Below are 27322 nucleotides of genomic sequence, written 5' to 3' on the forward strand. Positions count from 1 at the left end.
TAGATCCTTTCCTCGTGGCCCTCAGAAGGAATCACCTTGCCGATACCCTAACCTCAGCCTTCTAGACTCTAGAACTATGAGACAATATATTTATGTTGTTTAAGCCACCCAGTCTCCAGTACTTTGTTAGAGAAGTCTTAGCAAACTAACACATGCATATATAAATAGAATTCTACATATAATTTCAAAGGGCTCACTGATGTCCCCACTAAATACTGTCTAAGTACCAGAGATTAAGAACTCACTTTGAGATAGACCAAATTAAATAGTACAGGGTCTGGCACAAATAATGCCCATTTTTTATTATAAAATCTTTTATTGCAAAATCATAAGCATGTAATTCTATGACACAACAATATCACACTCAAGCACACCACATGACATTTCGGTGAAGTGTTCAAATTGCTGTCCACCTTGTGCGAGGCACTCACGTACCCTGCCAACAACAATCATGCAGGCGTTACTTCTGCCAGACCCTGTATTTACGTAGTATTTCCGTCGACTATAATATACATTTGGACTAAGTCCATTCTCAGACGAGTCCTCTGACCACAACAATGGTAAAAATGCCATTTTTAAACTGTTCTCAAGATTCCTGCAAGTCACTTCATGTTTTGAAATTAAACATTATTCTTATATGTTCAAGCTATACTGTGCAAATATATTCTTGATTATATGATCCTTTCTCCATATTTAGTGCATCTTCTCTTAAAATAGGGACATATAGAGACTGTATTGAGAAAACATTTGTTATCTTTAGGCATTTCCCCTATCTAAAGCAAGATTTTGGCATGGGTTGCATGGAATAATAGCAACCATATAAAAAGTTCCTAAGGTCCATAATTTTGAGAATGTTTTGCAGTACACCCTTCATCAATATGTACATTAGCATATTAAAGTTGCTGAGAAGTTATGCAGAAAGGAAAAAATTTGCTTACATAAAATATGTAGCCACATAATTTTTTATTTTATATGTATTACCCATTGAAACAGCATAGAGATGACTACGACTGTCCAAGCTGCCATACTCTGTGAAATCCTAGTCATAGATTCTTGAAGCAAGATGGTACACATGTAGCCTCAAGACAGGCTAACATCAGGTGAAGATCCATTGGTCCAACCCACTTACCAACCACTACCAAGATCATTACTTCTGCCGATAACACTGTTGGAAGCAGGTATCAGCCTCCATTCCTAACTGAGTGAACTCTCTTTGGTCCCAGCATGAGAGCTGCCAGTCCTCGTGGCCTCCCAGGCAATGCTTCCATACTGACCAAGCTGAGGGAATGAGGGACTGAGGGACAGCAATGGGGACAGCCCTAGGCAAGAACTCCACAGACTCCCGGTTCTTACCTGAATTTTAGCAATTTCTCAAGCATAAACACTTCTTATTGCTGTTTCTACAGCACTGAAATGGTTTTGTTTTTTGGTTTTTTTTGGTCTGGTTACTTTTTTAGGGAGAGAATTTGCCAACCTCCTCATTCATCCATAGCCAGAGACAAATGTTCTTAGTAGAATTTCTTTTTGACTGTCTAATAACATAAAGACATAAAAATAATTGCTTAGAACGGTCTATCAGTTATATTTTAACAGTAGGGTATAGAGAAATTATCATAGACTTGCTAACAACCATTGGTACATTTAAGAGTTCTCAGGTAAATAAATAGTAAGTCAAAAGCCGAAGCAATTAATATACAGAGGGAGTGAGATAAGTCAGACAAAGACAAATATTGTATGTTATAGTTTATATATGGAATCTAAAAAACCAAATTTATGAAAACAGAAAGTAGAATGGTGGCTACCAGAGGGGGGAGGGGAACTGGGGAAACATTGTTTAAGGGTATAAACCTGCAACAAGTAGACAAATAAGCCCTGGAAATCTAATGCACAGTACAGTGGTTATAGTCAACAACACTGTTATTATCACAGGTGCTGGGAGTTTATATTGTAATGGCTCTCACCACAGGAAAGGAATGATAAATATGTCACATGAGAACAGTGTCAGGTAACGCTATGATGGTAATCATAATGCAGTATGTAAATGAATCAAAGCAACACACTGTTCACCTTAAACTTATACAACGTTACATGTCAATTATATCTCAATAAAAAAGAGGAAGACCTCAATATAAATATGTAGATTCTGCAATTTTCTCCATTAGCTACATACTTGTTTAATCTGACAATGCTGAACATCTTCCTGGAAAAGTTATATACCAGTAAGATCTCTCATCTCTTTGGGAGAAAAAGTGTTCTCATTACTCTGCTCCATCAGTGCAGAAATTTCCTTAGTGTTAGGAAATTTCCAAGGGTTTTTACAATATCTCAAAAGATACAAAACTCGGTTAATTTATTATTATAGAAGGCAAACACTTGCTCATTCTTGTCTCCTGAGTTACCAACAGCAATGCACTTAACCTCTGTTGTAGGCCTCTGCTCCTTCATCTGAAAAATAATGAGCTTGAACTAAACAGAAGATCTAGAACTATATGAGATACAGATTTCTCAAAAAAATGTCTCCCTGGCCAGGTTGCTCAATTGAGCATCCTCCCACACACCAAAAGGTTGCAGGTTCGATCCCTGGTCAAGGCAGAAACCTAGGTTGCGGTCCTAGTTGGGGCACATACAAGAGACAACCAATTGGTGTTTCTCTCTCTCTCTCCCCCATCCTTTTTCTCTCTCTAAAATCCATAAACGTGCCTTTGGGTAAGAATTTTAAATAAATAAATAAATAATAAAAAGAATATAATGCCATTACCCAGGAACATTACTAATGTGTAAAGAACCACAAAGGCTAGGAAATTCACTCAAATTGCTTTCCCAGTTTTGTGAGATGTTTTATTAAATCCAGCTTTTCATTTAGAATTTATAAATAGATGTGTCTACGACACATGCTGGATAAGATTAAGGGTAAAATCTGTGATCGTAAAGCTGAACTTCTGAGTAATCTCTTTGGCAGTACATGTTGTTATCCCCTCTGTGAGTAGACATTCACTGTTGGAAGCAACAAGCTCTTTGATACTTAGAAATTTTGGATTCTGTTCCATTTTTAAAAGCTACCGTATCAGTATTCATCAACTGTTTGACATAGCTATTCATTTATTTTCAAAAAGGCTATTCTATAATCACACTTCCTTTCAGGAAGCCCACCGACCAAGCAGAGGCCTAAATTACCGATAGCAGTTACACAGGGGCCTTCCAGTGGGCTACGGAGTGGGGCTCAGTAAACTAATGTGCTAACTCTCGGACTAATACTTAAACAGAAAAGTTGTAAGAAAGCTTATTTATTTGTAGTGGTTGTACACCTTTGATATGAAGCTAAGAAGGGCAAAACATTCTAGAATAAATATTTTTCTTACTCATACTTTAAAGAAGGCTGATTTCATTGGTCTCTGATTGTAGTAAATATTGTCAATTAATATTAATAGAAATAATTACAATTTAAAAATATTGATTATTTAAGTAATTACAAATAATTTAAAATAATAAAGAGGCATTAAAATGATTCCTCGTTAGGAGTCAACTAAGTTTTCAAAATGCTCCACAAGAAAGATCCTATTTCTATGAAACAGACTTTTTCCACTAAATATTCATTTGCCTTTTTAATTATATTACAACTAAGAAATGTTTTTTAATAAATGTTAAAATTTTATAATATTTATATACATTTTAAGATGTTTTCACATACAATTCTACTGTTATTAGAATGTCAAATGGTTATAAAGTATAAAAAATGCAGAAATTATTTTTAGGATATATCAGATATTTTTGAGCAAATGACAGGCAACTTACATGTACTACTGATAGTCCTGGCACTCAGATGCTATATTAATCATGTTTATGCCTCTATATATTTTGGTGAGGTTCTATTATTCAGGGGACCTAGTTCAACTTGAAACTTCTCCGCAACGATGGACATTAGGTGTTACCTTGATTTTATTAAAAAAGAAAACAGAGGGTTTCTTGCAGAGGAGAGTGTTTTATACTAGCTATAATGACCTAACAAGTTTCCATTGAATTAAAAAATAGACAAAAAACTTTGTAGGTGACAGGAGTACAGACTAACTAGAAAATTCTTAAAGCCAACTAGATGGGAAGTAAAAATGAACCATCTTCCTTTGTAATAGAAGAGTTGAGCTATAGAGACACCAGTAACCACCTTCTCTATAATAATCTTAATAAGAAAAAAAAAACAGTGAAATATCTATGATCTCTAGGGCCTTAGTGTGCAGTCACAGGTAAAGAAATTAAGTTTGTAATACTACTGCTATCTATCTAGAAATTTGGGAAGTTTAGACATAAAGAAAGTAAATCTTGCCACAGAAAATTATGAAATGTAGTTGTGGGGTGGTATAAACTGTGGTCAAATTTCAGAATATTTCAGAGATCTCCTTTTAGCTAATAAATTGTTAATGAATAAAGGTTTTTCATACTATATGCTGTGGTTCATAGCATGATGTAGTTTGTTGGATTAGACTAGTTGTCGTTAGTTAGTGCTTCAACAATCCTAATGATAGGAAAAAAATTTAAACTTTGGAGAAAAAGTAATAAAAGAGATTGCTTATTCATAACATCTATAATACCCCTACCCTACTTCTGGATACATGCATAAAAATAAACAGACTTTTTCCATGAATGCATACTGTGGAATCAATAAATGATCCTGGTCTCACTGAAACCTCTTTTATCATACAGGCACAGGGTAATAATGCAAACAACTAATGGAAAAAATTGGTGATTTTAATAATTGATCATGAAAATACATTTGCAAAATAAAAATTACTACCAACTTAAACATTTAACATTTTGAAGAAATGGCTTTCTGAAAGAGAGTAAATGTATTAAATCTCATCAATTTCCTTTGAAGTACACACGTACTTCAAAGTAGAAGTAGAAGTAGAAGTACACACGTACCTGCAATATGTAAAATAAATTCACATATTTACTTGTACTCTAAGAATAAGTATTTTATTGTCAAGACGACAGAATAACTGTAGAAAGAAATCGCTACAGATCTACCCCTAGCACCTAGTAATAAAATGTAAATTGCCAGAAGACAAAGCTGTGATTTAAAAAAATCCTGTGGTCTAAATTTTTTTTTTGTCTCTGATAAAGTATGCATTATGGAATACAGTAAGTTATAAGAAGGCTCACCTTGCTATTTAACAATGTTTTCCCTCAGATCTATAGAATCTAGTTCTTAATTCAATATCAAGCATTTTAAATCTAAGGTAAATATTTTTAAACAAAATTCAGTTTTCTCAATATTTCTTACTGAAGCAGAAGAAAAAGGATACTTAAGGCTTCTAATAAAATGCTATTAATTCTTGACATCAAGAACTTGCTAAAAGCAGTTAAATACAAAAAAAAAATTAGAATGAGAGACCTATAAATCAAATGTACAGTGAACTGGTATGAGTTAAAGAAAATACACCCATGTAAAATTTTTTTTTAAAGCAATGAACTAAACACTTCTGAAGAGAAGAGAAATTCTGCCAAATTTAAAATAGTACAATTGTAACTTTAAAAGATTTGCTTAAAAGAGTGAACACATAAAGAACCCCTTTCTTATATACCCAAATTTAACCATATATTTTCTCTTCAAAAATAATTTTCATCTACTTCAAAGGCTGGTGAGATGCTCTGAATAAGGAACAAAATCAAAGGCCATTGTATTTAATAAAAGTTGTGAATGTTTAAACTGGAAAGAGTACAGATTTTCTTTGTGAGCTTTTGATTACAATTTATTATTAAAGAATGATTTCATTTTAAATGGGTCACTAATGTAAACCAAGCATAGCCCCCAAATGAGAGGAAATTTAACTCTGATGTACAAAAGCAGGATTGTGTGATACAATTCATATCTAATTAGAATCAGATTAATCGATCAACTAATTTAATCCACAGCAGTAAGTTTCCATGACTACAATTTGATACCTTTCTATGTCTTTGTCCATTTATTCTACCTCTTTCCTGTCATTAAGGCCATGCTTCTAGCTAAATAAATCCTGCCACTTGCCCATTTAAGCCCATCTTCCTTTATCTACTTTGAGACAGTATCCCAGCAATTGTTACCACTGTCTACTGCCTGGACATTTTCCCCCCATCTTTCTTTATTTACTCCCATTAGTATGCAAATACGGTATTATTTTTCTCACCTAGAAAAAAAATCAACCCTCTTGATTCCACTCCCGCCTCTGGCTGCTAAGCTGGATCTTTCCTTTGATTCACAGTGAAACTGGTTAATAGTGTTGGTTAGGCATTCTGTCTCTTCTCCAATTTTCTCCTCTCATTGATTTTGAACCTCCTATTCTCTCCTATTCCCTACCATTCCACTGAAAATGTTTTATTAAGATCCTCAGTAACACTTGGGTTGCTAAATCCTTCAATCCTCAATCCTTATTTCCTTGCCTAATCTGCAGCATTTAACTCAGCTGATCAGCTGATCAATGTCTTCTTATACTTTCTTGGTCTCCAGGATACCACACTTAACAATATTTGCCTGCTACCTTCAGATTGGCCCTTCTCAGTCTTCTTTGCTGGTTTCCTCACTTACTCACATCAACACATTCAAATGCACTAGGTCAGAGTACTCTCTTCTCTATCTCCCTCAGTATCTCAGCCAGCTTTAAGTATCATCTTTACTTATATCTTCGAAAGGGTGTCCTCCAACAGACTCCAAATTTGTATATCCGACTCCCTTTCCATATGTCAGAATTAATGTCTCTACAACTGAGTATTTAACTTTCTTCTTTCAGTCTTCCCCAACTCAGTAAGTCAACTGTGTATATTAATTATTTCAGTCCAACAAACTTACCATTCTCGGTGTTTTTCTTTCACAACACATACTTCATCAGCAAATCCTGCTGCCTCTAAATATACCTAGAGAATCTTCCTGTTATCACCTTCACTGCTTTCATTCTGATCTAAGACACTCTCATCCTTCATTCATTATTGATCTACCTTTCCGTTTGTTTTATCTTGTGTGCTTATCATCTTATAGTGTGCTTATCATCTAAGTTACAGTTACAGTTGTGTGCTTATCATCTATTCTCAACACCACAGCTAGATTAATCCTGTTAAAATAGAAAATTAGAGGACCCAAGATGGCAGAAGAGTAAGTGGAAGGAAGCTACATTAACCTGCTCCCAAGACCAATTGGGAATTACAACTAAAAATTAGAGAAATCATCCTGAATAACCAAAGGAACACTAGCTGGAGAGAAGCCTTATAACCATGGACAGACAGAAGAAACCACTCACCACAGTCTGACTGGTAGGGATTACAGAGGAGGCGTGAGAGGGCTGGCTGGGCTCCCATGGGCAGCAGCTGAAGTCTTGGAAGGATATTTCAAGGGTTGGCCAGGGGTTTGCCCCTGAGAAGTGTGGGGTCTAAACCCCCATCTGGGCTTCCCAGGTTCCAGCACCAGAGGCATAAAAGAACCCAGATAACATACAGCTGTGAAAGGCAGCAGTGTTTCTGTCTGTCAGGGAGAGACAGCTAGAGACTTAGAGAGCCTCTAAAGGGCCAAAGCACAAAATTTTCATTTACAGCCACTTACCCTGGGCTCTGGCAGAGGGAGGGCAGTTTGGACTAGAGACGATTGGTACAGTCTGGAGTTGGTGGCTCAGGGAAGAGAATAGGAGGAACAGCCACCAGGATACCTGTACTGAGTCATTCCCCATACTACAGGAGCCATCTTTGTCAGGCAGAGCACTCCCCTCCGAATGGCATCAAGCTGAGGGGAAGCAATAACCCCACCCGCAGGAATTACTCTTTCACACTCTGTGGTGCTTCAGACCTGCTGCTGAAAAGTACTGCTGGAAGACTTTCACTCTTTAAGCCTAACAGAAAGCCTGTAGGCAGAGGTGGAACTCTGGGAGCGCTGAGACTTTAGCTGACCATCCTCCAGGCCCAACACTGGTAAAAGCTAGCCTTGGTGTGAAGTCTGGTTCTTTCTGCATACACACAGGTACAGTAGTAGGAACCACACGCTGTGGATTGCTGATAGTTCCAAACAGGTTGCCCAGGCTCAGTCACAGGCAGTGTCTGAGAAAGGTCTGAATCAAATAATCAGAGTCTTTGCAGATAAACATAATGCAGAGAAACAAACAAACACAAAGAGGCAGCCAAAATGGGAAGACAAAGAAACTGGCCCCAAAAGAAAGAAAAAGAGAATTCTCCAAATGAATTAGATGAAATAGAGGCAAGCAAATTATCAGATAGAATATTTAGAATAATGATTATAAGGATACTCAACAGCATTAAAAAAAAGATGTAGAAATCATAGAAGAGGAACAGTCAAAAATAAAGAATGCAATATCTGAAATAAATAATACACTGGAAAGAAAGAGGAAGCAAGGGATTTAATCAGTGATTTGGAAGACCAGGTAGAAGAAAACACCCAGGCAGAGCAGAAAAAAGAAAAAAAGAATTTAAAAAAATCAAGAGAGCTTAAGAAACATTTGGGATAGCAAGAAGCATAACATCATCCATATCATGGGTATACCAGAAGGAAAAGAGAGAGGAAAAGGGATGGAGAACCTATATGAAGAAATAATGACCAAAAACTTTCCTAATTTGATGAAGGAAAAAGACACACAAGTCCAGAAACCTCAGAGAGTCCCAAACAAGTTGGACCCAAAGAGGCCTACACCGAGACACATCATAATTAAAATGGCAAAGCCTGAAAGGCAAGGTGAGAATCGTAAAAGCTGAAAGAGAAAAGCAGGTAGTTACATACAAGGGAGCACCAATAGACTGTCATCTGATTTATCAACAGAAACATTACAGGCCAGAAGGGAGTGGAATAAAATAATCAGGATGATGAAAAGCAAGAACATAAGACCAAGGCTACTTTACCAAGCAACTATTATTTAAAATTGAAAGAGAGATAAGGAACTTCACAGACACAAAAAAGCTAAAGCAGTTTGTTAACACTAAACCTGCAACAATTGTTAAAGGGCTTGCTTTAAGAAGAAAAAAAAAAAAAAACAGAAGAAAACAGTGAAACAATAAAATGGCACTAAATACGTATCTATTGATACTCACCTTAAATTGTAATGGCTTAAATGCTCCAACCAAGACACAGGGTAGCTGAATGTATAAGAAAGCAAGACCCATAGAAATGCTGCCTCCAAGAGACACACCTCAGATCAAAAGATCCACACAGATAAAAGTAAAGGGATGGAAAAAGATATTTCATGAAAGTGGAAAAGAAAGAAAAGCTGGGATAGAAATATTTATATCCCATATTATAGACTTTAAAACCAAGGCTACAGTAAGAGACACTACATAATGATAAAGAGAATAATCCAACAAGAGGATATAACCCTAGTAAATATTTACATATCCTAACCCTAAGTAAGTAAAGAAAATCTTGCTGGACAAAAAAGGGAGAGATCAACAGCAATACAGTCATAGTCAGGGCTTTTAACACACAGTTGACATCATGGATAGATCTTTCAGAGAAAAAATAAACAAGAAGACAGTGGCTTTAAACAACACACTAGATCAAATGGATTTAATTGATATCTTCAGGGAATTTCACCCCAAAGCAGCAGAATATACATACTTTTCAAGTGCACATGGAATGTTTTCTAGGACATGTTAGGACACCAAACAAGTCTCAATAAATTAAGAAGACTGAAATGATATCAAGCATTTTCTCTGACCACAATGCTATAAAACTACAAATCAGTCACAAGAAGAACACTGAAAAACATGCAAAGACATGGAAGCTGAATAACATGTTATTAAACAATAAGTGGGCCAACAGCAAGATCAAGGAAGCAACAAAAGACACCTTGACTCAAATGAATATGAGAACACAACTATCAAAAATCTGTGAGACACACAGAAAGCAATCCTAACGGAAATTCATAGCATTATAGGCCTATCTCAAAAAACAAGAGAAAGTTCAAATAAACAATCTAACTTCACATGTAAAGGAACATGAAAAAGAACAACAAAGCAAACCAAAGTGAATAGTAGGAATAAAATAATATAGATCAGAACAGAAATAAGTGAAATAAAGTCTAAAAAAATATAAAAGATCAATGAATCAAAGAGATGCTTCTTTTAAAAGATAAAATTGACAAACCTTTAACCAGACTCATGAAGAAGAAAAGACAGAAAACCCAAATAAATTAATAAATGAAAGAGGGAAAATAATTGACAACAAATACAAAGGATTGTAAAAAAATATTATGAACTATATGCCAACAAACTGGACAAACTGAACAAAATGGATAAATTCCTAGAAACATACAATCTTCCTAAACTAAATCAGGAAGAATCAGAGAATCTGAATAGACAGATTACACCTAATGAAACTGAAGCAGTAACCAAAAAAACTCCCAAGAAACAAAAGCCATGGGCCAGATGGCTTCACAGGTGAATTTTACCAAACATTCCAAGAAGAACTAACACCTCTGCATCTCTTTCATAAAGAGGAGGGGAGACTCCCAAACTGATCTTATGAAGCCAGCATTATCCTAATTCCAAAACCAGATAAAGACATTAAACCCCCCCCACAAAATTATAGACTGATATCCTTAATGAACATAGGTGCTAAAATCCTCAACAAAATATTAGCAAACCAAATATAGTAATGCATCAAAAAGATCATACACCATGATCAAGTGGGATTTATTCCAGGAATGCAAGGTTGGTACAACATTTGCAAATCAATAAATGTGATTCAACATGTAAAATGGAGTGTAAAAACCATATGGTCACATCAATATATTCAGAAAAAACATTTGATTAAATCCAAAATCCATTTATGGTAACTCTCAGCAAAGTGGAAATAGAGGGATCATGATGAAACATAATAAAGGCCACAAAGGACAAACCACTGCCATCATCATACTCAATGGGCAAAAACTATAAACTTTCCCCTTAATATAGGGGACAAGACAGTGATGTCCACTTTTACCACTCTTATTCAACATAGTACTGGCAGTCCTAGCCAGAGCAATCAGACAAGAAGAAATAAGAGGCATCCAAATTGGAAAGGAAGAAGTAAAACTGTCTCTATCTGCAGATGACATGATATTGTACTGTACATAAAGAATCCCAAAGATTCCACCAAGAAACTACTAGAACTGAGAAATGAATTCAGCAAAGTAGCAGGATACAAAATTTATATCCAGAAATCAGCTGCATTTTTACATGCCAAGAATGAAGTAACAGAAACGGACATTAAGAAAACTACCACATTCACAATTGCACAAAAAGAATAAAATACCTAGGAATAAATCTAACCAAGGGAGTAAAAGACCTATAGTCAGAAAATTATGACACTGAAGAAAGAAATAGAAGAAGATACAAATAAATGGAAGTACATACTGTGTTCATGGATAGGAAGAATTAACATCACTAAAATGTCCATATTACCCAAAGCAATCTATAGACTCAATGCAATTCCTATCAGATTCCAATGACATATTTCACAGAACTAGAACAAATATTTCAAAAATTTATATAGAACCACAAAGGTCCCACACAGCAACCGTGATCCTGAGAAAGAACAAAGTTGGAGCAATCACGCTACCTAGTATCAAACTATACTACCAGGCCACAGCACTCAAAACAGCATAAAAACAGTACTAGCATAAAAACAGACACATAGATCAATGAACAGAATAGAGAGCCCAGAGGAAGTAAGCACATACAATGGGCTAAAGATAGCTTATTCAATAAATGGTGTTGGGAAAATTGGAGATACTTGCAGGGAAATGAAACTAGACCACCTTCTTATACCACACCCAAGAATACACTTAAAAAAATAAGCAAATGTGACTACATCAAACTAAAAAATTTTTGCACAGAAAAGGAAATCATCAACAACGTAAAAAGACAACCCACAGAATGGGAGAATGTATTTGCTGTTATATCTGATAAGGGGTTAAAATCCAAAATTTATTAAAAAACTTACAAAACTGAACACCAAAAAAACAAACAACCCAATTAAAAAATGGGCAAAGGAACTGAATAGACAGTTCTCCAAAGGGGACATGTAGATGGCCAATAGACATATGAAAAGATGCTCAATGTCACTAATCATCAAAGAAATGCAAATTAAAACCACAATGAGATATCATCTCATACCTGTCAGAATGGCCATCACCAATAAATCAACAAACAACAAGTGCTGGTGAGAATGTGAAGAAAGGGGAACCCTTTTGTATGTTGGTGGGAATGCAGACTGGTGTAGCCACTGTGGAAAAGAGTATGGAGATACCTCAAAAAATTAAAAATGGATCTGCCTTTTGACCTAGTGATCCCACTTCTTGGACTATATCTGAAGGAACCCAAAACACTAATTTGAAAGAATATAAGCACCCCTATGTTCATTGCAGCGTTATTTACATATCCCAAGATATGGAAGCATCCCAAGTGTTCGTCAGTAGATGAGTGGATGAAACGACTATGGAACATTTATACAATGTAACTGTACACAGCCATAAAAAAGAAGAAAGTTTAACTCTTTGTGACAGCATGGATGGACCTGGAGGACATTATGCTAAGTGAAATAAGCCAGGCAGAGAAAGACAAATACCATATGATTTCACTCACCATATGTTGAATCTAATAAAAAAACTGAACTAACAAGCAAAATAGAGACTCATAGATAGACAGCAGGATGACAGCTTAAGGGGTGGGAGTAGGGGGGCAGAGGGATTGTACAAAAAGGAAAAGGGACTCATGGACATGGACAACAGTGGTGTGGTTGCGGGGGCGGGGGATGGGGGTATAAAGAGACTAAATGGTAATGGAAAAAATATAATAAAAAATATTCTTAATGAAATGTTGGAGGGAAATTAAGGTAAAGAAAATTGAAAACACTTATTTGTTAAAATATATATACTCTTATGTTCACTTCAACATTATTTACAATAGCTGAGACATGGAAACAACCTAAGTTTCCTTCTATAGATGACTGGATAAATATGGTATGTATATACAATGGACTACTACTAAGCCCTGAAAAAAAAATCTTGCCATTTGTGCCAACATAGATGGATCTTGAGACTAGCATGCTAAGTGAAATGCCAGACAAAAAGCACATCATTTCACTCTCATATGGCATATTAAACAGAAAGAAATAAATTAACAAAGAAAACAAACAAACAAACTGATAGACAAACAGTATGGTGGGAACCAGAGGTGAACAAGGTAGGGTGGGGGAGGAGGAGGAGGGTGAAGGGGTTCAAATACATGGTGACAGAAAGAGACTAGACTTTGGGCGTTGAGCACGCCATGCAATTTACAACTGATGTATTACAGAATTGTACACCTACAACTTATATAGTATTATTAACCAAGGTTACTCCAATGTATTTAACACATTTTTAAAAGTTTAAGTCAGATTATGTCACTTGACTGTTTAAAACCCTGCAAAAGTTTCCAATATAACTCAAAATAAAAGTCAAAATCATTACTATAAGGCCCTGCACATGATCTGGCCTCCCTCTGATCTCCTTTCCTAGTCCTCCCTATCTTCACCCTTCAAGCTGATCCACACTGCCTTCAGCATTATTGGTTAAACACGTCAGGCAAGCTCCTCTGTCTACTGCTTGGACATTAGGGCCTTTGTACTTAACTGTTCTCCGTGCCTGGCATGCTGTCCCCACAGAGAGACTTACCACCTTCTGAACGAGGCCTTTTCTGGTGCTCTGCCCCAAATCACAACACTCATCCTATTCCCACCCTGACATTTTCTACCACCTCTCCCCATTTAATTTTCTCTTTAGCACTTAACATATTTTCTATTAAATTTATTCATTTTGTTATTTTGTCTGTCTAGAATTCAAACTCCACCATAGTAGAAATGTTTGTTTTTTCTTCTCTACTACATAGAAAAGTTTCTGATACATAATGGACACTCAAAAATATAATTGCTAAATAAATGAACCCAACATTAATGTTGAGAATAGTAGGCTTATGTTATAACCACATAAGTATAATGTGAGTTCAGCGGCTTCTCCCTCTAGAAAATCTCTAAAATTCTAGTAAAATAATCCATAGTTTGTTGAAAAACCTGCTTGCTGGGCACTTGACCTGAGGTACTGAGAAAGGCTCAGGTACTTTTAAGTGCCGTTTCTCCTTCTTTTCTCGCTGACACCATCTAACCCCATTACGATCACTTTTCCGAACAGTGAGAGAAGGTCTCAACCTCAGGATAAAGCATTCTAGATCACCCTGCTCCGTTATGCTCACCCAGAGCTCTAGCTAGATCCAATCTCAAGTGTTATAGGCAGCCAGCTCTGAGCTACAGATAATTAGTATGAAGGCATATATTGGTTATGCATCCTTGTTTAACAAAGAATAATGTACCTTGGTGTGTATGTATGTGAGCACACTGGCTTGTTTTGTTGTTGCTAATGAGTTGCTGCATTTAACAATAAATATCCATGGTTCACATTAGTAGCTGAGGTTTTAGACTAAAAAGTCTAAAGAGTTTTTATAGGGAATTTTTTTCATAGCGTTTTTCATTATGGACTACTGTCATTAGAGTGATAAGCCCAAGTAAAATATTCAAAACAGGAAATAAATGTATTTATTACCCGGAGCTGACACTGAGGGATCAGGCAGACTTTCTCCTTCCTCGTCAGTACTTTCGTCATAGACGGTGGCTCTATCAGCAATCATTTCAGAACATGTTGCAGTTTCCCTAGAAAAAGAGAAAGTCAGAATTGTAAAATATTGGCTAACCCCTGGCTATCTATCAAATTCACTAGTAATCATAGAAAATATCCCGGGGAAAATATTATAATTAAACAAACATATATTGAAATATACTCACATGAACAAGACAAAAGCACCTCAAAGACTATATGAAACTCTCTTAAGAACAAGTTTACCTTGTAGCTAACCTAACTGTGGTTGAGTGCTCCCTATAATCCTTGAGTCAGCTTCTTGTCACACTCATCTACCAAAATACTATTCCCCTGTGGGCCACAGTGTTCAGTATTCTACTGCTCTCAGGGCAGTGCCGCCTTTCATCTGATCTGCTGAAAATCCTGAGCCAGGTACTTTTATTCTGATTATGGAGATACCCAAGTAAGGCACAGAGAATTTAAAGAACTTGCCCAAAGTCATGTAGTAATAAATATCAGTGCCAGACCAGCACTTGAAATAGGACCATATGATAGCAAATGTTATATTCTTTATATTATACCATTAGTAAACCTATGTTTTCTCTTAGATTCAGGGCAACAGACCCAAACCTGTAAGTGCAAATGCCTAAAATAGTTGTAATTGTCCGAGCTATACCAGCTCTTAGTCATCTATGATTCTTTCCTAAAAATCAAGTACATATCCACCCTCAGAACCACCTGATTCTAAAATCAACTGTTACTTAGACATCAAGATCACAAATGCATATACCACTCTGTAGTTGGGCAGAAGATTAAAGTTTTTAATTAATCTATTTCTTAGTGATGTCTATGAATTAAACAAACAATATTTAGATAAACTTCCTGCCAGTTTCATGATTTAGGTGTAGGTGTGACAGTTGGGCAGAGATGGGGAGATCATGTTGAGAACTCTCCACCCCAATGTATCCAAGAGCAAGAGCATCCAACCCCCAACTACCAAATGATCTCATATTACTAAAAGATGGCACCTAACTTTCTTACATTTAGGAAGAATTTCCACTTCAATTTATACACCAGCCATCTCAAAGCAGGAAGGTCAAAATACCTTTCATGTTCATTGTTCTTTTCTCGTTCTTGAGCTTCACTTAACAATTTATGTAAGCTTCTGATCTTTGCTTTCTTCTCATTCAGCACCAGAATAAATCGTTGATAAAGATCAGCCTCCAAAGCTTCCTTAGCACTCACACATTTTTCAAACCTAAAATGTAAATAAACACACAAATAAATAAACCATGCACATTTTTGTAACATTAATATTATACACACTATTACTGAAGATGATTTCAAGAAAACTTTTCAAGGAAAATACAATTAAAAATCATCTTTTACATACTTTTATTGATTTAATTCACAGTTTTATATAGATAGCTAAACAAATAATTAGACCTCATGGTTTATTTGTTAGTAATTTGTGTGCTAAACTAAGGATCAAATTGAAAACTGATATAAAAAAACTTTTAAAACATCTAAATGCCTAAGTGCAATAATTCATTTACATCTCTGGTTTATTTCCAAATGAATATTTTTACATGACAAATTTCAAACAGGATTAAAGCCTAAGTTTCCTATGCTTTGTTAATATTACTGTAATAGCCACAGCGATCTTGTTTTGTGATTAAGTGATTTACCTGATCTGTTTTCCCTAAATAGATCACGAGCTGCGCCAGGCCAAGAACAACTTCCCCAGTTCCAGCTTATAACCCAGTGGCACCTGCCCACGGCACATACACAGACACACACACACAATAAATGGAAGTACACAACCTGAAAGTTCCAAGAAGAGGTCGATGAAACAGCAAGTGTAAAACACTACATATCTTCAGTTTTAGATATATAACATGATAAAACATATGCTCTATCATTTCTAATTTTTCCACAATATTTAAACGAGCTAACAAGACATTGTGCTAATTTTGATCTCCCAGATAATATATAAAGAAACTAGCAGAGGCTGCATGTACTTGCTACGTGCAGATACACATACCATGAATAAACATCTATTTAAAGATTCAAATATAAATTATTTTATGTAAAATATGCTTTTAAGCTTAGTCTGCCTCTGCCTAGTTTTCTCTTTACCATATTGTTCATTTATGCTTCTGTTGTTCTAGGCGGGTATCAGTATTTTCACTGTAAATATTTTACATATTTATAATATTTTATATACTTCAAATACATTTTTATATAAAGTATAAAATAAAGTCTATATTTTAAATATTTTTCAGTGAAATAATTAGAAACAAAAATGTCAAAATTTGATACCTTTGATATATATGCCCTTATGCTTTCAACAATATATCTATCCAGAGATGCAAAGAATTAGGGCCTCTCAGGGCATGAAGAGAAACATATGGCAATATTGTTTTCTGGGAACAATTACAGCACTCGTATAGCATAGTCATTGGCTGTGAACTCTTAAAGGCAGAGTGCCTGTGTGTTTTACTGTCTGCTTTATCCTTAGTGCCCAGCACAGAATCAAGTCAGTGAGTTAATAGATATCTTATAAGGAAACAGAGAGCCAGTGATTCTGAGTTTTATATTTTTCATTCCTTTAACAGCTAGTCACCAATGTCACTAGAAATATTTTTCATTTTCTTAAGCTTCTAAAAAATTTGTGGTAAATATTAATATAATGGTACTTTTTTCATCAAGCAAAGCCCTCTGAGAAACAAGTAAACCAAAAGGTGTGCGGGGCCGGAGAGAGAGCTAAAGTTGAAGAGCTGCCCACACTGATAGCTTCTTTTAGGCAGAAACATGTCACTGCAGTTGTATTTCAGGTGTAAAGTGCTATGTGAATATTATTTCCCATTTTCTTGTACTCTTTTGGAATGTAACACAATAACAAAAATTAAGAAAAGATAAAAAGAACATACATAGCATTAAAATACCTGAGTATATAATAATGAAATACTTTAACCCTAAAGTAAACACCAATTATAAAAAGGCACACTAAAAATTCTTGTATGTTGGAGCTCCAGTGGGTGACACAATCGGTTAGCATGCAGTACCTATAAAAATCTTGTATGTTATAATTAATTACATAAATTTTAAGGATAGTAATCAATAAGTAATGTATCTTATTTAAATATATATTTAATATACATATAAAACACTGCAATAATACCTGATTGAAAGATTATGTGCACTTATCAATATGAATTAAAAATAAGATATCAAAATGAAATGTCAAATAATTTGTCTAAAATATTGTTAATCTAAATAATCAGTGTCACGACCACACTGCCAAAGGCAACAACATTGCTGCAGTAGGAGAGCAAACTCCACAGAATGAATGGCATCCTCTCAATTAAACTTGCTTGGGTTTAGCAAAATTTTAGGGTTTTGTAACAACTAAATATCTGATCATCTAACTGGATAACAAAGCTGAGAAGTGGGGGTTAGCTGAGACAGAGCATTACTGTAAACAGTTTCAGGAAATAAATTAACTGTTAATTATTAATTTATGAAGAAATTCAGAGGATGCTATCCTCTTATTCACTATTCAGTTACTAAAAGGTACCTACAGTCTCCCATAAGCCATACTTGATGCCAATGCTCCCTTATGGCATTGTATTACCATGCCTTTCATATTACTTGACTCCTGCCAACCCTCTGCCTCAAGAACTAACAGCTGTTAGTGAGCAGGACGTTCAGTGGAGGACAGGCATGGGATTCACTGCTAAGTTTAGTGATACTAAAGGAGAACACAAATACAACTAGATCAGACCACCCTTAGTCCAAGGATCATCTCCAAGGCAAAGCTCATACCTGATAAAACCATAAATCACTTTAAACAAGGAAGACGCAAGTGATGCTTCATCCTTTCAATAGTGACCAGGAGAAGAGGACGATATGTTAAGTTTAATTAGTAAGAGGACTGTGGTATCTAGGAACTTGGACCAAAGGACAGTAATTTTTAAAAAATAATTGAACAGATAACTAAACATGAAAAATACTGAATATTCAAAATAAAATATTTCTGGGGGGGAAACAAAGAATCTAAATATACCAAGTTAAAAAAAAAACCAAAAAGAAGAGCAGAAACAAGGCAATTTCATGCAAATACAATATCCAAAGTAAAACCATAGATTAAATAACCCCAAGTGAAACAACAGATACATAAATGTGAACATGTGGTCCTCTGAAACTGTACAGTAATCCTCATATTTACAATCAGCTCTGGCCAAATTTATATTCATGTCAGAGCTGTACAGCAAAAGAAAATATGAATAGAGTTCAGAGGACAAAGAATGCTAAAAAGAACTGCAAAAGAAAGCAGCGATAAAGATTTAATAAGCCTTAAGTACTGAAGAAGATGGTAAACAGCTGTTCCTCATCTTTTCTGAGGACAGCACAAGAGGAAATGGCCTTCAGCTACACCATGAATGACTCAGATTACCCGTAGATGGAAGGCAGAACTTTCTGACTGCGGCTATTCTTCAACACTGTGATGGGCTACCAAGGGGAGCTGAATCTATCTGTTGAGGTGTTTAAAAATCAGACTGAATTCATCCTGATATAATGTGATCCTAGGTTAAAGGCAGAGAGAAGGAACAGAAGAGCCTTCAGGGTCTCTTCCATTCTAATGATTCAATGTATGTCAAACCAATTCGATCTGCTGAAAACTGCCTCAAATTATAGGTTTAATAACTAAAATGGGAATAAAGCCGGAGAGTTTCTAATGTGATGTCTCCCTGCAAACGAAAGGCCTATTCAGTAACATGGAATGTAAGAGTTATTTAAAATTCAATAGGATAAACCAGTGAAATAAATATAGCTAATAACCTAAGGATTTACATACAATATTTCTAATGTTTTCTCTATCAAAACTATACAAAATTAAATTATACAAATTAAACTATACAAATTTAAATTAAAATTAAATTAATCTAGTAATGTTATTTGTTCAAAATGGAGCTAAGACCACAATTATTGAAAAAGTAAATAAAAAATAACTGTAAATATATTGTCTGTATATTAAAGCTCATTCTTTTTAATCATACTGTAATTCTTCAAGCCTTACTCCAATTTCATTGATTCTCCACTGTCATTCCAAATGAAAATAGTTTTAGAGTTGGCTCTGATTATAATAATAATGCATATTAAAATGCCTATATATATGCAACATACCCCAAAAAGTAAAGTAAAATTTAATACATAATTCCAGATGTAGACTATTAAAATTACATTTTCTCCTTCTCGATAGTTTCTATCTAAAGATATATTTTGCAAAATGAGGATATTATTAATATTTTTGGTACTTCATATTTCTCCTCAACATATCATAAACATTTTTATGATATAAGCACATATGTACATGATTGGGCTTTTTTGCTTATATAATATCCTATTGTGTATGATACATATTTGAGACCTATCTACCAAGCGTATAAGGAAATTCTCTGCACTTATTTTATGCTCCTCCCCCTCTCACTCCCCCAGGCGTACTGTCTGGAACAATGATGGGGAAGAAATGATTGGATCATATATGAACACTGACATAAAAGAAATCAGAGCCTGTCCAGAAAACTGAACTGTGACCAGACCTAACGTGATGGCCCCAACTAATGAGTCTCTACTTTCATGTCTTCAGTGACTTAATTCAGTATGTGCATGTCCTATTTCCAATTTCTCTAAAGACTTCAGCAGTACTACTGGGTTGGCCAAAAAGTTCATTTGTTTTATTTCTTTAGGATGGCTCTAGTAGCACTTAGTTATTTTTAACTTCATTCAAAACAATTTCGTTAGATTGTATTGTGACAGCTGTCATACCAGTACACATTTAAAAAACTTATCAAAATTAGTGAATTCTGTGTAGCCATTTTAAGGAAGAAAATAAGCAATATTTTTAGCATATTAGGCTTTATTATTCCAAGAAAGGTAAAAACACAAATGAAATGCAAAAAAAAGATTTGTGCAGCATATGGAGAAAGTCCTGTGACTGATTTAATGTGTCAAAAGTGGTCACCAAAGTCTGGTGCTGGAGATTTCTTGCTGGACGATGCTCCACAGAGTTGAGCAGGCCAGCTGAAATTGATAGCACTCAAATCGAGACATCGTTTGAGACCAGAAAAAACCACACAGACTTTCTGGCCAACCCAGTACTTACCGCAGGGAAGCTGCAGCTGCAGATCCCTTGCTCATTTTCTAGTTCTGTAAGGCTGTTGAAAGGGCACACTGAAGAAGGTTCAGCAGTACTGCTTGGCCATGACCAAGGTAGAGTTATAGCGTCTTAAAATAGCCTCTTTCTCCTTTGATGGGGAAAAAAACAAACAATTTGGAAAATACAGGCTGGTGCAAAAGTAGGTTTATAGTTGTATGGAAAATAATACAATAATAAATAAATAATAATTCAAGAATAATCTCTGTGTTTCATGTACTCAAAACTGTAAACCTACTTAGCCATACCTTGTAAATGAAAATTACTAATCTAACATCTGATATATAATTATGAACCTAGAATTCTCTAGACTGGACTCTTTTTCCTCTCAGTTGGCAGGGTCACCTCAATAGCACATCTTCTTCAGCCTCTGAAGAAGATGTCGGGTCCAGTATTTATGAAAAAAGAATAACTGGGGCGCAGTAGGACAGGTGATAAGATACAAGACTGTGCTTTTGATCAAATAGAAAGCCTTTTGCCACAATAACACAATGGCTCTTTCTGTCCAGTTCAGAAATAGCCAACCAAGCGTCTGCGGGCCACATACTACATGTACTCCTCACACATTAAACCACAGGGCACATTTTCCCATCTTTGCTCCCTGCTGCTTTCCATCCTACGGCAGTGGTATTGAATACTGACGAGGTAATACTTCCTTCAACCTCTGGCAGACATTTTAAAGCAATTTGTTCAAGTACCAAGTACCCAGCCTGCATTTTTGTGGGCAATTTGTGAATCAAATTTTCTATCATCCTGAGGGTATTTTGAGTTTTAAATATAATGGCTTATCACAAACACAGTACATCTCCTTTAATTTGATTTATTTCACATATAAGTAAGCCCCAAAACATGCGTTCTGACAGATATTTGATATCAATTCAAACACGAATAAAATAGAAATTAAAGAGAAAAATTAACTTATTTCTCTGTATGATATCCTAGTATTTATATATATTTCATCTGCTTTCACTATTTGTATATGATGGAAGACAAAAATTAACTCAGAACAAAAAGAGAACTATTTTCTTAATAATTGAGAGCCTAATATAATCAGGTATTAAAACTTAATTTTATGTGTCTTGCATGAATTAATAAAAATGATTGAATAAATACAAAAAATTTCTTTTGTCCATCTCATTTCTCCATACATATACTGATAAAACCCTTCACTCACTCCTGTTCCCCATACAGACTTACTGATGTCCAGAAAAACAACCCCAATGACTGCCCTGAAAAGACCCTAAATGGGAAAATATTCTTATCTTTTAGATCTGCTACTGGTTTGAATGAAAACTTTAAAAATCTACTAGACACACTGGACATAATAGCAATAATTATAACTATTATATGCATCCCACATAATTCAGATGTTTCACGATACACATGTACAAACACATGTATACTACACTATATATGTCTCTGTAGAGATATAAGGTTCACAACATACATTTTATTTCCTTCAAAAATCTTTTACATAATAGAGTGACACAGGCTAACCCTTGGGCCAGCCGAGATTATGAAATAGTTAGGAAAATTCATAATTAATAAAATAAATGACCTTTCTCTTCATCGTTTAAAAAGCAAGAGGCAAAATCAGAAAAATAAAAGGTTTTCAAATGTCTTTTCCAGTAGTCACAATTACCTCACCTTTTAAAAGCGCTGGTACTATGAATTTGCAATCAATCAGGAAAAAGAAGTATTAGGAGCCAAAACACACATCATTTGAAATACTTGCCATTTATATAAAGATTCCAAATAAGGGATAAATTGCACTTATTTACATTTCATGTTTCTATTTATTCACTATTAATCCTGTAATTTTAGCTAAAGTAGTCCTTATAAATATCAACTTCCTAAATTTTGATTAATATTAATCAATCCTGATTCTCATTGCCCAGTTACTCCTTATTGTTTATAAGTTTGCTTGCTGGTACAACCAAATACTAATGACCTAAAGCTATTAATGTATTATTATCATGTACAATAGTGACCAGTAATTTGGTTTAATTATATTAAGTAAAGGTATAATTAATGACAGATTTATTTTAAATACATGCTAGTTTATGTTACAAATTTACAAATCATTAACTTAGTGCTACAAATGATCTGAAGAGAGCTTTGGGTTTATATAACACTTTATGCACACACCGTCCTTGAACATCATTCCAGTCCCTCAGAAGCCTTTCATTTTCTTTCTGCAGGTGCTCATTTCTGGCACGGTTTTCTGCAATGGTGTCCAGGCAGTCACAAATAAGTTCTCTAATGACCTCGGCTGGGCTGGCGACTTTCTCTAGATTGAAGGAACCAAGTCTGAACTGGGATGAAAGGAAAACATGATTAGCTTTGGGAGAATATCAAAATTGAGCAGCCCAATTTAAAATACACATAATTTATTCTAAGAGGAAAAAAGTCTGACTCAAATAGAGTACACTTACCAGCTATAGCGTGAACAAAGTAACTGAGCCAATTCCTAATTTCTTACTAAACTTTACTCTATAAATCAAAATATAACCTAAGAATAATTTTTGTAAGTTGTAGATCACTCTCACACCTTCTAGCAGAAGAGAAAGCAATGTAAACACAATATAAGCATATTACCATCTGTTTGCTACAACCTTATATAAGTGTCTCTGCTTAGATTAAGAAAAGGAATTACACATGAGGATTTTTAATGCTAGTTTCTGCTAATACGGATGGTAAAATGGAATAATTGACATAAGCTATGTTATTTCTGAAGGAAGAGCAAAATGCCGTAATAGCTGAGAGAATTGTAGGGATTTAGGAAACTGATAAACCTGGGGGCACCACACAGCATCAAAAAACAACAATTTATTACTATACATTATAAACAGAAATGTCAGTAGTCAAGCTTGAGTACTTTTGCATAATCTTAATTGCTCTTCTAGTGGGCACTTTAAAATAATATAGTAAAATATAGTTTTATTTATAATTATGGAATTCTAGAGGGAACAAAGGTTCTTCTCATTTGGTAGATAAAGATACTAAAACAGTAATTATAATAATTACACGTATCCTTACTATCAAAATTATAATTATTGTAGGAACCACTAAGATTTTTAAAATAAATTATTATTATAGGTGCCATATCTTGTAGCTGAAGGACAACTCAAGCAAAGCACAAATACAAACTCATCTAATCATCACGGAAGGGGAACTATCGTGCATTTTACAGGTTATACCCCGAGGTTCAGAGCAGTTGTCTAGCGTACTGAAGGACTCAGGTCAGGATCCTACTCTGCTATTATGCTATTTACTGACACAAGAAGGTGTCCTAACTAAACAGCTAGTAAGAGAAACTATTAGTTTCTCTGAAATGACACATAATTCTGAAGGGAGATTCTGGTGGCAATGAATAGCAAAACTGAGAGTAAAACTGAGAGGTTTTTTAGGTTGTGTTTTAGCCTCCTAGATCAGTAATTTCTATGATGGCATTGATCTAATTAGAACATTTCCCAAATGTCTTGCTTTAAAAAGAGTATTTCTCTAAGTATGTTATATACAGATTGAGAAATATTTAAATAGTCGTGGATAATTCTGAGACAAATCCCTATTAATCAATTCAAAATAAAAATACAAGTCACTAAAATAAAAATCAATGTTTGCAATCTGAGTGGAATTTTATAAAACATTTCAGTTAATTCCTATAAATTAGAATCATTTTTATGTTTAACTGGAGTGTAAACTTTTCTGTGTAAATTGTGTTTAATTATGTACTTTAAATTTTCCAAAAGAAAACAGTCTTACTTAATATTACAGAAACCCTGACAAAAGGCTTAAATGCAGATGATCCCTAGTGTTGAGAAACATTTATTTAGCTTAAAATCTAAAGAAAAACAAAAGATATTTATACTCTTCAGTACTATAGGCAGGCTTTAGAGGACCGAATATTGTTTGTCTAGCCAGAAAAAAAAGCGTGTGTGTATGTTGCAACCTAAGCAAGTCTGTCTGTTTAATCCTTTATTTTGTTTCATCTTACCTCCTCCTGTTTCTTAACAAAAGAAAAAAACAGATTAGAAAAAAACTGTTCTTTATTTCAATGAGTATACTTAGTTGTATTAGCTTTGTACAAATACTGAAATTAAACAATTTAATCAATGTTTACCAAAAAAAAAAAAAGCCTTGGAAAAAACTCTAATAATTATTATTCATTGAGTTAAAATTATTTCAGGCAATTTCAGTCAAAATTTACAGAATAGAACTAGCCGAAAGAGAAAATAAAATGGAGAAGTAATTTAAAAAGTATAAGAAGAAATGCATGAACTAAAAGATTTAAATTTTCAGATACAAAGGGTCTACTAAGGTTCCAGCACACTGGATTAAAAGAGGACTTATATCAAGACATAGCATAATTAAATTCTGGAACATTTAGGACAATAAAGAGAATCCTAAAACATTCCAGAGCAATAAAATAGGTTACATGTGAATGATCAGGAATCAGAATGACACTGGACTTCTACAGCAATTCTAGATATCAGAAGTCAATGAATTAATATCTTCAAAATAATAGGCATATTCAGAGAATATGTTCCACCACTGTGATGAAATAAACCAAATTATAACATAACATTCTTGTAATAATAAGTAACATCTATTGAGTACTCTCTATGTTCAGGCATTATGTCAGTTATATGTAAGTCTCTGTGGGGCTAATAGAAATAAATTCAGATTTTGAGCTCTGAATCTAAGATGAAAAGAGTGTAAGGGTCACGTGAAATGTAGTCAAAAATATTCTGTAGAAATCTACACAAAAACTTCAAATTCAATTAAATATCCATTCTTTAGTTTCTACCATGTATGTTTAGTTTCTACCTTGCACTCTACATTACAGAAAGTAGCCCTGGCTGGTGTGGCTCAGTGGATTGAGTGCTAACCTGCAAACCAAAGGGTTGCTGGTTCAATTCCCAGTCAGGGCATATGCCAGGGTTGCAGGCCAGGTCCCCAGTTGAGGATGTGCAAGAGGCAACCACACATTGATGTTTCTCTCCCTCTCTTTCTCCCTCACTTTGCTTGTCTCTAAAAAATAAAGTCTTTTTTTTTAAAAAAGAAAGTATATATTATAGAATATATGCTTTACATAAATGCAAAAGGGTAGTAGTTTTTTATAGCCTACAAGGTTAATAAATTAATTTCAGAAAAATCAATGCAAGCTACAACACCACAACCATAAATTTTCAATATTAAAAAGCTAAAAGTGAAAAAAAAAAAAAAAGCTAAAAGTGTAAATGTAGCCAGACTAACATGGTAAAATACTTCAGGACTAAAATTATTGTTGTCAGTGAAATAATGCCATTAATGCATGAAATACCAAGTGTTTGGTGGTAACTATGTAAACAAGTCTTGTTACATAGACTTCTAGAACCTTGCTGTTAGCAAATATCAAAACCAGAAACTTAGTTTCAATGAAGTCCAAAAAAATCAACTGTTTTGGCGTATTAGAGTTTTACTCCTGCAAACTCTTTCTTGTGACGCACTCTCAAGTGAGAACTCTCACCCATTGCCAAAAATATCCAAATAGCATAGCAATTGTTGTATTTTGACAACGTAGTAATCCCAGTTCATTTGATGGGGTGCTAAGTGGTGTATCCCAAAAACTAAAGTGAAGGAGTAGTGGTAGAGAGGGTAGCATTTTGGAAATACAATATACACTGAGATACACAGTTATATGAAAAGTCGTACCATGGAGAAACAATGTTAGATCCAAAATGAATATTTAATAAAATTATCAAAGGACAATATTTCTTTGTATGACTCAAAAGGTGAGATAAAGGATTTATGTGCAACTAGTAGAAATGCTTTGGCACTTACTGTCACTGTTACAATATAGTAAAGAGAGAAAAAAGCATTCCCCTTAATAAATCAGTTCAGAAAACTATATAACATAAACTCTTTAAAAGTTATCATAATTTTATGTATTAGTGTTTGGCTCTAAATTAAAGAAGGCCATGATGCCTGTGTGTCTGTCATGTATAGAGCTCTTTTTTGGAAAGGGTTATTTAATTTTTAAGCTGGATAAGTAAACCTCTACGAGTACATGGCAAGCTGTTACAAGTTTATGCCTTAGATAAACACAAATTTGCCGCCCAAGTACTGCTAACTGGATCAATGCAAAGCCAAGAAGATCATACAAGGATCTAGTATGAATGGGGATGGCCGACTGCTTTTGAAATGACTTGATCTAAACTCTTCCCAAAGAGATTCTATACTTTTAAGTGACTGCAACAGTCACATTCCATGTCCCCTCAGAATTACCAAGGAAGTGTTGGGTTTTTTTTGTTTTGTTTTGTTTTGGGAGAGAGGGGAGAGGATGAGAGGAAGAAAGAACCATCAATTTGTTGTTCCACTTATTTATGCATTCATTGGTTGCTTCTTCTATGTGCCTTGACTGGTGAGGGAACCTGAAACAGTGGCGTATCCAGATGACACTCTAACCTACTGAGATACCCAGCCAGGGCCAAAGTGTTGTTTTTAAGCAAAC

At 34.8% G+C, this 27322-nt stretch overlaps 1 protein-coding gene across 7 annotated transcripts in view; it reads right to left on the reverse strand.

The window, feature by feature from the left end:
- Nucleotides 1-27322, reverse strand: part of XRCC4 (X-ray repair cross complementing 4) — a 208401-nt gene that overhangs the window by 106405 nt on the left and 74674 nt on the right. For all 7 annotated transcript variants that reach the window (XM_045197807.3, XM_045197808.3, XM_045197810.3 and 4 more), the window contains 3 exons: nucleotides 22975-23141; nucleotides 15712-15864; nucleotides 14574-14680 (listed from right to left, as the gene is read on the reverse strand). In XM_045197807.3, coding sequence (XP_045053742.2) covers nucleotides 14574-14680; nucleotides 15712-15864; nucleotides 22975-23141 — 427 coding nt within the window. The remainder of the gene's footprint in view (nucleotides 1-14573; nucleotides 14681-15711; nucleotides 15865-22974; nucleotides 23142-27322) is intronic.

The sequence above is a fragment of the Desmodus rotundus genome, chromosome 1, assembly GCF_022682495.2.
Source record: "Desmodus rotundus isolate HL8 chromosome 1, HLdesRot8A.1, whole genome shotgun sequence".
Classification (NCBI taxonomy): Eukaryota; Metazoa; Chordata; class Mammalia; order Chiroptera; family Phyllostomidae; genus Desmodus; species Desmodus rotundus.